The 11964-nt window shown below is 59.2% G+C and overlaps 1 protein-coding gene across 1 annotated transcript in view; it reads left to right on the top strand.

Annotated features, from left to right (window-relative positions):
* The window catches only part of SYNGAP1 (synaptic Ras GTPase activating protein 1), a 31067-nt gene that overhangs the window by 13254 nt on the left and 5849 nt on the right, over positions 1-11964 (top strand). The window contains 14 exon segments of the mRNA XM_006105440.3: positions 940-1093; positions 1291-1389; positions 3014-3640; positions 3725-3869; positions 4086-4230; positions 5642-5878; positions 5977-6178; positions 6331-6509; positions 7113-7154; positions 7513-8587; positions 8932-9105; positions 10696-10907; positions 11853-11916; positions 11918-11944. Of these exon segments, the coding sequence (XP_006105502.1) occupies positions 940-1093; positions 1291-1389; positions 3014-3640; positions 3725-3869; positions 4086-4230; positions 5642-5878; positions 5977-6178; positions 6331-6509; positions 7113-7154; positions 7513-8587; positions 8932-9105; positions 10696-10907; positions 11853-11916; positions 11918-11944 (3382 nt within the window).

Here is an 11964-nt window from a genome sequence, read left to right as displayed (position 1 = left end):
GGAGCGTGGCGCTGACGACAATGGAGCCCAATGACGGGGCTGCTATAAATAGCTCTGTGGAGGCTCCCACACCCGAGCTCCCCCTCCTGCTTTCCTACTGCTCTCTACTCTTCATCCCTAGCCATCCTCATACTGCTCACTCGCCTGTTCCTATTCCTGGCCTGGGCCCCCATCCCCGGCTCCCTCAGCCCCTTTCTCTCCTCTCCCTGTATTTCCCATCTCTGTTCCCATGTCCCTCTCTGCAGTTGTACCTCCTCACCTTCTCCCATCCTCTTATTTCTGCACATGCCTTTGCCTCCCCCTGTTCTCCTTCCTGCTCCAGCTCCCCTCTTCCCCAGTCCCCATTTCAGTCTCTTCATTCTCACGTTTCTGCCCACAGCTTCCTCCTATTTATTGCGATTCCCCCCCTGAGTTTCCCCGGGCTGCTGTAACACATTACCACAAACCCCGATTCTGCTAGAGTCCTCTTACCTCATTCATTCATTCTCTGAATTATTGGATGTTGTGTAAGCACTAGCGTGTGCCAGGCCCAGATGAACATCTTTGCACTCTGGTTCTTTACCTCCACGTTTCCTCCCTTATTCCGAGGCTCTGGATGTTGGAGGGCACCTGGAGGTGTCCCAAGCCCACCTGTTCGCCTCTGTTCCCTGCCGTGGTCCATTTCTGGGTTGAGATATTCCTCAGTGTCCCCAGTCCTCACAACCCCTTAGGTGTGACTTGAGGGCGAGGGGATTTCTTTAAGGAGCCTTGCTTCTCTCACACCCCTCATGTCCTTCCCCAGGGATAGGCTGGTTTCCTTCTGTCTGTCTGTCTGTCTGTGTCCGTGTGGGAAGGGAGTTCAGGAGGCACTTTCCCCAAGTCTCCATCCTGATGACGCAGGCCCTGGTGTGTAAGAGTTCTGGGGCCCTGATCCTCTCTCCTGACCCTCCCGCCCGCTAGGGCCCGGCTGATGCAGAGCTTTAAGGAGTCACATTCTCATGAGTCCTTGCTGAGTCCTAGCAGTGCAGCCGAGGCCTTAGAGCTCAACTTGGATGAGGATTCCATTATCAAGCCAGTGCACAGCTCCATCCTGGGCCAGGAGTTCTGTTTTGAGGTATTGGGTCTAGTGTGCTGGGCGATGGAGGGTGAGGACAGAGAGGCCTCAAGAAAGTGGCCCTGGGGGGATGTGGAGAAAACCGAAACCTTGGGGGCTGGAGAAAGGCGGGGGAGGAGGAGATGGTGGTGGAGTCTCCAGTCCTCAGGAGTCATCTCCCCTCTTCAGCCCCATCTCAACTCCACACCCCTCTCCAGGTAACAACGTCATCAGGAACAAAATGTTTTGCCTGTCGTTCTGCGGCCGAAAGGGACAAATGGATCGAGAATCTCCAGAGAGCAGTAAAACCCAACAAGGTATCAGGAGCACAGGGGACAGGTAGAGGTCAGGCCACCGGGAGTCTAGGGAGCCCGGGGGGAAGGAGTTACGGAGCGGGGCTTGGGGGAAGAGGGCACTGAGGTGGGGGAGACATGGATGAAAAGGAGGTGACCCCCATTCTTCTCTGAGTCCTTCATTTCTTTCCCCTTTCTTTCTGCCTCATGGTCTTTTCCCTGCCGTAGAAATCATAGACTTACGGAGTGGCCGGGGCTCCGACGTGCTCTGGGCTAGGTCTCCTGCGAGCAGAACTGCCCACCGATCCCCCGACAGGTGCTACCCAGCCCCTGCTTGCAGTGTTCTCGTAGGACACACACCACTGTCAGTTAGTGAAGTCCTGACCTCAGCTTGCCCCCTATGAAACCGGTGTGAGTGGAATTGGACCACATGATCGCTAAGGTCCCTTTGGCTCACAAGTTCTACGAGTTGGTTCTTCCCAAGACTTGTATTTCCCAGGAGAAATGCTCCCAGTTCCATTAGCTGTTCTCTGTACCCCATTTTTCAGTGAGTTCACGGGCTGGTGGCCATCCTGGGGGGACCCTTGTTTCTTAGTGTCCTTCTTAAAGAATTAAACCCAAGATGTGCCTTGGCTGGTTAGCTCAGTGGTTAGAGTGCCAGCCTGAAGCGTGAAGGGTCATGGCCTTGGTGCTGGTCAAGGGCATGTACCTCAGTTGTAGGCTCGATCCCTGGCCCCAATGCAGGAGGCAACCAATTGATGTGTCTCTCTCCCATCAGTGTTTCTCTCTGTCTCTCCCATCCCTTCCACTCTCTCTAAAAATCAATGGAAAAGATATCCTGAGGTCCGGATTAGCAACAAGAACAAAAAAAAGATGATGAATGTGGTGTAACCCTGCGGTCCCCCCCGCCCCCCCCCGCCCGCTCATGGTGCAGGTCTCCTCAGCCTCCCACGCTCTGGTGTCAGTTGTACCCCAGGCCCTTTCACACCAGCTGTGTCGCCTCCCCCATCCTGTATTTATGCAGTTCTTTTATTGTTTAAAAAATAAGTTCTGATTGTCTTTGAAGGACTTCCCAGTTCTCCCCTTCAAATTCTACCTTAATGTTTTTGGCTTGTTATTCTAGCTTTAAAATCTTTCCCAATACTGATGCCATTTCTTAGGTCTGCTGTAACAAATTACCACAAATGGGCCGCTTAAAACACAGAACTTTATTCTCTCACAGTTCAGGAGGCTAAAAATCCAAAGTCAAGGTGTAGGCAGGGCCTGGCTCCCTCCGAAGCTCTAGAAAGAACCCTTCCTGGTCTCTTCCGAGTTCTGTGGTCAGCGGCGGTCTCTGCATCTGTCCAGTTTCTGCTGCCACTGACCTGCCGTGGCCACCTTCCCTCTGAGTGTCTCTGGTTTCCATGTCTCCCTCCATGTGGACGCCAGTCCTGGGGTCTGGGGCCCACGCTAACCCTGTGTCACGCTCCTCAGTGTGATCGTATCTGCAAGGACCCCATTTCCAAATAAGGCCCCTTCGCAGGCTCCAAGTGAGCATGAGGTCCGCTTTTCGATTGCTGCCTCTCACGTCCTCACTGTCTCTCCTCTCTCGATGTCTCTGTCCCTCTGTCCCTTCCCCTCTATCCGCCATGCCCACCCACCTTGCCAGGACAACAGCCGCCGGGTGGACAACGTGTTGAAGCTGTGGATCATAGAGGCCCGGGAGCTGCCCCCCAAGAAGCGGTACTACTGTGAGCTCTGCCTGGACGACATGCTGTACGCGCGCACCACCTCCAAGCCCCGCTCGGCGTCGGGGGACACCGTCTTCTGGGGCGAGCACTTCGAGTTTAACAACCTGCCAGCTGTCCGTGCCCTGCGGCTGCATCTGTACCGTGACTCAGACAAAAAGCGCAAGAAGGACAAGGCGGGCTATGTGGGCCTGGTGACTGTGCCCGTGGCCACCCTGGCTGGGCGCCACTTCACAGAGCAGTGGTACCCCGTAACCCTGCCGACAGGCAGTGGGGGCTCTGGGGGCATGGGGGGCTCAGGAGGGGGCGGGGGCTCGGGGGGTGGTTCAGGGGGCAAAGGCAAAGGAGGTTGCCCGGCTGTGCGGCTGAAAGCACGTTACCAGACAATGAGCATCCTGCCCATGGAGCTGTATAAGGAGTTTGCAGAGTATGTTACCAACCATTACCGGATGCTGTGTGCAGTCCTGGAGCCCGCCCTGAATGTCAAGGGCAAGGAGGAGGTAGCCAGTGCCCTGGTCCACATCCTGCAGAGTACGGGCAAGGCCAAGGTGAGTGCTGTGCCAGCGGGAAAGGGTGACCTGGGAGCGGGCTGGCTGCTCGGAGGCTGACCCTTGGATTTTCCCGGGCCCCAGGACTTCCTTTCAGACATGGCCATGTCTGAGGTGGACAGGTTCATGGAACGGGAGCACCTCATATTCCGCGAGAACACGCTCGCCACTAAAGCCATAGAAGAGTACATGAGACTGATTGGTCAGAAATACCTCAAGGATGCCATTGGTATGGCCCACCCTCAGGTCTCTTCTTCCTAAACCTACCAGATGTCCATCCAGCCCTAAACCTGGCTACTCCAGACCCCAAGTCCACCCTTCCTCAGGCTCGATGCCTCTGACCCCAGAGTTTCTGGGTGCCAGCATCCAACCACCTGGTTCTGAGATCCCCCCACCCAGCAGCCCCTGCCCCTGCCCCGGAGTGTGACCCCGTTGTGCTCCGCAGGGGAATTTATCCGAGCTCTGTATGAGTCTGAGGAGAACTGTGAGGTGGACCCCATCAAGTGCACGGCGTCCAGTCTGGCAGAGCACCAGGCCAACCTGCGAATGTGCTGTGAGTTGGCCCTGTGCAAGGTGGTCAACTCCCATTGGTGAGACTGGGAACGCTGGGTTGGGGGTGGGGGCAGGGGAGCCGTGTGTTCATCTGTTCATCCATCTGTCCATCCTCAAAGAGGACTGAGGACCAGTTACGGGCAAAGCATTGGGCTGGGTGCAGTAAGAGCAGGCAGAGGAGTGAGGCCTGGCCCCTACCTTCAGAGGACCTCCCAGGAGGAGTAGGGACAGATTAGAGCTGCAAAGCAGTTGTAGGCTGTGCTAAGTGCCAAGTGCGGGTCCCCCCATGTAATATAAGGTCAGAGAAGGCAGGGCTTTGTGATAAAGCAGGGAAGGCTTCGTGGAGGAGGTGCCCCTGGGCTTGGCTTTGAAAAGTGGGTCAAGTTCTGACGTTTGGATATGGTGGGAAAAGAAGACATTTCAGGAGGGCCATGGCCGAAGGTGCGCGCATGGTGAGCAGGCCAGGAGCTTTCAGGAGGCAGCGGTTAGCACGGTTTGGTGGCGCGCGTGGCTGCTGATGGAGAGTGGTGGGACAGGTGCCTGGACAGGGGTTAGAACTAGAATCTGGAAGGCCTCGGTTGCCAGGTTAAGGAGTTTGAGTTCATTCGTAGGTGAGGGGCTGTTGTAGGTGGTGGGCTGTCGTGAATGGTGCTGGTGCCAAGAAGTATGGTGACTGAGAAGTAGGTAGAAGAAGTAGGTGGGGGTGGGGGTGCCTGGAGCCGGGAGAAGGAAGTCCAGAGTAGTTGGGGCTACAGTTGACCAGTCAGGCATGGGGATCAGACCCCGAGGGGGTGTGGCAGGAAAGTGGAGAAGGGCTGGGGGAAAGACCCTGCAAGGAAAGGATCAGCAGCCATTGTCAGCGATTGGAAAGGAGGCCTGTGGCCTCACGGACAGAACCACGGAGTCAGGGGCCAGTCGGGGGCCAGTCGGGGGCCAGTCGGAGGTGTGGGAGTGAGGGTGAGCCCTGTTCACCAGAGGCAGAGTTCCAGCGCAGCATGGAGCAGGAGGTGGGGCAGTGAGCTCAGCCATTCCAGGGATGGATCATGCCTCATTTCCCTGGAATTCAGAAGAGTTGGGGGGTCCGAGCTCCCTGTACCTCGAGTGACCCTCCATCTCTCTCCCATCTCTGTCTCTCCCTGGTGTCTGTTTTTCTTCTCTGCTCGTCTCTCTCACACGACCGCTGTCTCTCCCACGTGTCTCTCTCCCCTCGCCTTCTCTGCCCTCCGTCTCTCTTTCCTGTTCTGTCTGTCCCTCTGCCATAGCCCTCTTCTCCCAGCAGCCACCCGTCTCCCCCCTGCGGTCCCTCCTTGCCTGTCTCTCACCTGTTTCCACACCCGCACCTCCTGCCACCTCCTCGGCATGTTCCCTGGAAGCTGAGGGTCTCTGGGGCTCAGTCCTGGTCTCTCTCTTTCTTTCTCTTTCTCTCTGTCTCCCCACCCCTCCCCCCAGCGTGTTCCCGAGGGAGCTGAAGGAGGTGTTTGCATCTTGGCGACTGCGCTGCGCAGAGCGGGGTCGGGAGGACATCGCTGACCGGCTGATTAGCGCCTCGCTCTTCCTGCGCTTCCTCTGCCCAGCCATCATGTCGCCCAGTCTCTTCGGGCTCATGCAGGAGTATCCGGATGAGCAGACCTCACGAACCCTCACCCTCATCGCCAAGGTCATCCAGAACCTGGCCAACTTTTCCAAGTGAGGAGGGTTCGGGCTGGGGTGGGCAGCGAGGGTCTCCTGAGTGCCAGAGGCCTGAGACATGGGGGTGTGTGACCTTCGCCTGGATGCCTCGGCAGGTTTACCTCAAAGGAAGACTTTCTGGGGTTCATGAACGAGTTTCTGGAGCTGGAGTGGGGTTCCATGCAGCAGTTCCTGTATGAGATCTCCAACCTGGACACGCTGACCAACAGCAGTAGCTTTGAGGGCTACATCGACTTGGGCCGAGAGCTCTCCACACTGCATGCCCTGCTCTGGGAGGTGCTGCCCCAGCTCAGCAAGGTCAGCAGACGCCCCTCTGCCCTGTCCCAGTTGTCTGCAGAGGCCCCTGCATAGCATGTCCCCGCTGCCTGCCCCCAGCTCAGCCCCCTCCCCCTCTGAGGCCCTTGGAGAGCTGGGCACTTCGCCCCCAGGTAACAGCCTTCTCCTTCCAGGAAGCCCTCCTGAAGCTGGGCCCACTGCCCCGGCTCCTCAATGACATCAGCACAGCTCTGAGGAACCCCAACATCCAAAGGCAGCCGAGCCGCCAGAGCGAGCGGCCGCGGCCTCAGCCCGTGGTGCTGCGGGGCCCGTCGGCCGAGATGCAGGGCTACATGATGCGGGACCTCAACAGGTGAGCACTGCGGGACCCCACACCTGTGTCCTGGGACCCCACCATTCTGTTTCCAATGCACTTCACTGGGCTCCACGTGTGCCTCTGTGGGGCTTGAAAGAAAGAAGCAGGTGTCAGAGGACACGGTGAGGAGGCAGGTCCAGGCAGCGCTAGGCTGTGAGAGCCTCCAGAGTCAGGGGGCGCAAGCACTGTGGGCCCAGGAGGTGAGCCAGCCAGGGAGTCCACTGCTGGCACTGACCTGCTCTGTCCTGCGCCCGTGCCCGTCCCTGAGCTGGGGTTCAGCCAGTGCATGTTGGATCAGCCATGTGGTGTCCAACCGGCCGACCCAGAATATCTCTGTACGAGTTGGAAAGAAGCACTGCCCCAGCCCCCACCAGCCCCCACAGACCTTGCCACGCCCAGGGCTGGGGAGCCACACCTGGCCCCAGCAGGGCCTCCTGAGCCACTGCTCCGATGGGTGGCGCTCGCCTCAGTGGCCGCTCATGGTGATGGCCACCCTGCTCATTCCTTGCCTGCCTCTCCCTCCATGACGCCACATCCGTGCCATATTCCCACCTCTCTCCTTCTCTGTCTGTGCTTGCCCCTCTTTCCATCTCTCTCCAGCTCCATCGACCTTCAGTCCTTCATGGCGCGAGGCCTCAACAGGTGAGGGGCTCTCCCCTCCCCTCCCCCCTCTCCTGTCTCCCACTCCAGTGGCCTCCACCTTCCTTCTCTCCGCTCCTCCTCCATGCACCCTCATCTCCTCCACATCTACCCAGACTTGCCCCTCATCCCTCCACTTGCTGCCCCATCTCCCCTCCTCTAGGCCCCCCTCCCTCCCGGCAGGGGCCTTGTCCTTTCCTTTCCCCACGTACCCCTCCCATCCTCCCTGCCTGCCCTGCCCGGAGCTCTTAGCCCTTCCCTTGAGGGTCCCACTTTCACCTCAGGGCTGTGCCAGACCACAGCCGGCTCCATTGCCAGCCGCCTGGGCCTCACCCGCTGTGTGCCCCTTCCCTTCCGACAGCTCTATGGACATGGCTCGCCTCCCCTCCCCAACCAAGGAAAAGCCGCCCCCACCACCGCCGGGTGGGGGGAAGGACCTGTTCTACGTGAGCCGCCCGCCCCTGGCCCGGTCCTCGCCAGCGTACTGCACGAGCAGCTCGGACATCACAGAGCCGGAGCAGAAGATGCTGAGTGTCAACAAGAGCGTGTCCATGCTGGATCTGCAAGGGGACGGGCCCGGGGGCCGCCTCAACAGCAGCAGCGTGTCCAACCTGGCGGCTGTCGGGGACCTGCTGCACTCCAGCCAGGCCTCCCTGACCGCCGCCCTGGGGCTGCGGCCTGCCCCTGCCGGGCGCCTCTCCCAGGGCAGCGGCTCTTCCATCACCGCGGCTGGCATGCGCCTCAGCCAGATGGGTGTCACCACGGACGGTGTTCCTGCCCAGCAACTGCGCATCCCCCTCTCCTTCCAGAACCCTCTCTTCCACATGGCTGCTGATGGGCCAGGCCCCCCAGGGGGCCACGGAGGGGGCGGTGGCCACGCTCCACCTTCCTCCCATCACCACCACCACCACCATCACCACCACCGAGGTGGAGAGCCCCCAGGGGACACCTTCGCCCCATTCCATGGCTATAGCAAGAGCGAGGACCTCTCCTCGGGGGTCCCCAAGCCCCCTGCCGCCTCCATCCTTCACAGTCACAGCTACAGTGATGAGTTCGGACCCTCTGGTACTGACTTCACCCGTCGGCAGCTCTCACTACAGGACAACCTGCAGCACATGCTGTCCCCTCCCCAGATCACCATTGGTCCCCAGAGGCCTGCCCCCTCAGGGCCCGGAGGTGGGAGCGGCGGAGGGGGCAGTGGCGGGGGTGGCGGGGGCCAGCCGCCCCCATTGCAGAGGGGCAAGTCTCAGCAGTTGACAGTCAGCGCTGCCCAGAAACCGCGGCCATCCAGCGGGAATCTATTGCAGTCGCCGGAGCCGAGTTACGGCCCTGCCCGTCCACGGCAACAGAGCCTCAGCAAGGAGGGCAGCATTGGGGGCAGCGGGGGCAGCGGTGGCGGAGGGGGTGGGGGGCTCAAGCCCTCCATCACCAAGCAGGTAGGTGAGGCTGGGAGGAAGGCAGGGGGGAAGAAGGAAACGGGTGGGGGAGGTAGAGGTAGATTAGAGTTTGTGGTCTGAAATTACAATTTTCTCACCTCCTTCCACTGGTTACACAAGTGTGTGCTGCTCTGGGCGCTGGGACTTGGCCGCGAGCAGCAAAGGGCCCTGCCCGCAGGGAGCTCGCACTCGGGGGGCGCGATAGAGAGCTTGCCTAGCATTCACAGGTGGTCAGAGCTCGAGCAGGGGCACAGGGCTGGGGCCCGTCTCCTGGCAGTGCTCGCTCTAAATGCACCCTGCCTTCTCCCGCCTTCCCTCTCTGTGCCCCACCTGCCCTGTCCCAGCATTCTCAGACGCCATCCACGCTGAACCCCACAATGCCAGCCTCTGAGCGGACGGTGGCCTGGGTCTCCAACATGCCTCACCTGTCGGCTGACATCGAGAGCGCCCACATCGAGCGGGAGGAGTACAAGCTCAAGGAGTACTCCAAGTCGATGGATGAGAGCCGGCTGGACAGGGTACGCCAGCCCCAAGCCCTGCCCTGCCCTTGGCATTGCCGAGGGCAACAGCCAGGATCAGGTAGTTACGGTGGGAAGAAAAGGAAAAGACTTGACCCCCTGTCTTGAGAAGCCTTCGGTCTGTTAGGGGAGAGCAGATACAATTCTCCATTGAGAATTCAGTTCCTACTCTGTTGTGTGGGTTATACACAGCCCGCCTGGGGAGGAACAGGCTCTGTGGCAGGCGCCCCCGTGCTCTTCCCCAGGGAGAACATAGTCCGGGCTCCTGTGGCCGCTCAGGAGTGGGAAAGTCACTTTACTAGTAGCCAGCTGGTCAGTTGGGCGGGATAGAGGGGTTGAGATGCACTATAAGCGACGGCCGCTTTGCCCAGGCACTGCCCCATGGGCAGAGGTGGCCGAGGGTTGGTGGTGTACAGTAGTGTGTATCGGCCCCTGTGGGAAAAGACCACTCAGACTCCCAGCTGGCGGTGGCCCAGAGCGAAAGACAGCCAGAGCTCTGGGCACACACAGTGGCTTAGCAGCACGCTCCCTGGTGAAGCCATTGCTCCAAGAACCTTGAAGGAGAGCGTGGCTGCAGGGTTAGGCGATAGGTAGAGAGTGCATGGCTCCAACTTGGGGAGTAGAGAGAGGTTTCTCGGGGGAATTGGGGTTTGACGGAGGAAATGTTGGGACCGACTTAGGTGGACTTGGTTAGCAAGCCCCAGGAGAGAACTGGCCCTGCTGGCAGAGGGTGAGCACCCCTCCTCACCCAGGACGCCTGCCGTGTGCGCTCTTCGGAGGACGAGAGGGCCGTCTCTCAGATCAGTGTTTCTGTTGGCGGTTCGGGTGAGGAGCCTGTGGAGGAAGGCTCTCTCTCGCCTGGAACTGTCCAGTAGAGTTTTCTGTGGTGGTGGAATGTTCTGTGGTCCCCACTGTCCAATATGGTGGCCACGGGCCGCATGGCTGGTGCAGTTGGGGAAATGACGTTTTAATTTTTATTTAATTTTTCAATAGCTGCGCGTGGTTAGTAGATACTGTATTGGACAGCACAGCTCCAGGCTTTAGAGCCAGTAGGGCAGATAGAATGACTCTTCTGAGCCCTTCCAGCCTCGGAATCCCACTTCATTATCAACAGAGAGGCATTCGGAGCTTCTCAGCCCGGACTCCGCTGAGGCCCAGACCCTCTGCCCCAGGGTGCAGCCTTCCTCTCCCAGCCAGTGTCTCTCCTTCCTGGTCTTCCCCAGGCTCTGTGGCCTGGGGTAGGGCTGAGGAGTCCCCGTAGCTTTAAATTCAGGTTGTGTCCGTGAGTCTGTTTAGGTTCCTGAGTGGGGCCTCATGTGTCCAGGTGCACATGTGAGGACATGTATATACCCCTCGGGGTGTGGGGTCTGTGACCATGCTCCACTGTAAGGGATCTTCAGCTCCATGGTGGGGCCTTCAAAAAAGTGGGTGTGTACGTATGATCAGCCGGCAGGGAAAGGGCTGGAGGAGGTGGTTGGGATGTCATCCTCACCCTGGCAGCAGCTGTTCTTGGCAGGCAGGGCTGGGGCGGGGTGGCGGGGTGAGGGCAGGGCGCCTCTCACAGTGCGGGGTCGTGTGCCCGGCGGGCAGGTGAAGGAGTACGAGGAGGAGATCCACTCACTGAAGGAGCGGCTGCACATGTCCAACCGGAAGCTGGAAGAGTATGAGCGGAGGCTGCTGTCCCAGGAAGAACAGACCAGCAAAATCCTGATGCAGTATCAGGCCCGACTGGAGCAGAGCGAGAAGAGGCTAAGGCAGCAGCAGGTGGAGAAGGATTCGCAGATCAAGAGCATCATTGGCAGGTGAGGGGCGGCCCGGGGAGGGGTAGCAAGGGAGAGCTTGAGGTTGAAGAGAGCCCCCAGACCCCAACTCCGGACACTGTGAGGAAAGCCCACCCCTACACTCACCCACCAGAAGGGAAGAAACCCCTTGCTTAGTGTAGTCAGTGTCCCCGATGGAGGACCTTCTGAAGCCCTTGGAACGTGTGCCTGTTACTGTCCAACCGCCACTGCGTTACTTTCAACCCAGGCCGTGCTGTTCACCTCAGACCTAGTCAGGGATCCTTGTCCAGAGAGCCACTGACCATCCCATCCTGCGCCCCAGGCTTGGAAGGGTGTTCGGTAGAAAAGGATGCCCCTTTTATAAAGTCTGCACATTCCTAGCTGCTCTGTGGAGCCCTGGGCTCCAACGGAGGAGTCCCAGCACGGGGCTCAGTTATCCTGAGAACTGGGAGGGACCCTGGGCCTCACTCCATTCAGAGCCAGCTCCATTTTGATTCATTCTTTAAGTGTTTTTGAGTAACATTAATTAGAAGAACAAGGCTTCATTGGAAACTTTTGAAAACCACTGCTCCAATTGCTGTCCGTTATGAGAAATCACCTGAGGGGCTCTACCAAAGGCAGAGAGGCGCTGGGATAACAGTGATTGTAGAGGACCTCTTGGGTGAGGGGCATCAGGGGCTACACAGGAGGTGGAATGAGGGACATGAGAGCCAGGTCTTCAGCCACTGGGGGTCTGGGAGGGCGCTGCCCTGAATGGGAGCAGACGGCCTGGCGTATGTGGATGGTAGACGCTCAGAAAGCTGTCCTTAGGGGGGTGTGAGGGTCCCTGAGGGGAGGGTGAGTAGCGGACAACGGAGGGATTCTGGGGCGGGGAGGAGGGTGCTCAAGAGCTGCGTGGCGCCCGGGTCAGGAGTTCCCTGGGCAGTTAGTGCCCGCCACTAACCCCACTGAAGCCCGTCCCTTCAGGCTGATGCTGGTGGAGGAGGAGCTGCGCCGGGACCACCCCACCATGGCTGAGCCGCTGCCCGAGCACCAAGAAGAGGCTGCTCGACGCTCAGGTGGAAATTACAATGTCATT

Source organism: Myotis lucifugus, unplaced genomic scaffold (genome assembly GCF_000147115.1).
Source record: "Myotis lucifugus unplaced genomic scaffold, Myoluc2.0 scaffold_687, whole genome shotgun sequence".
NCBI lineage: Eukaryota > Metazoa > Chordata > Mammalia > Chiroptera > Vespertilionidae > Myotis > Myotis lucifugus.
The sequence above is the reverse complement of the archived record's forward strand: the minus strand, read 5'-3'. Positions and strand labels throughout refer to the sequence as shown.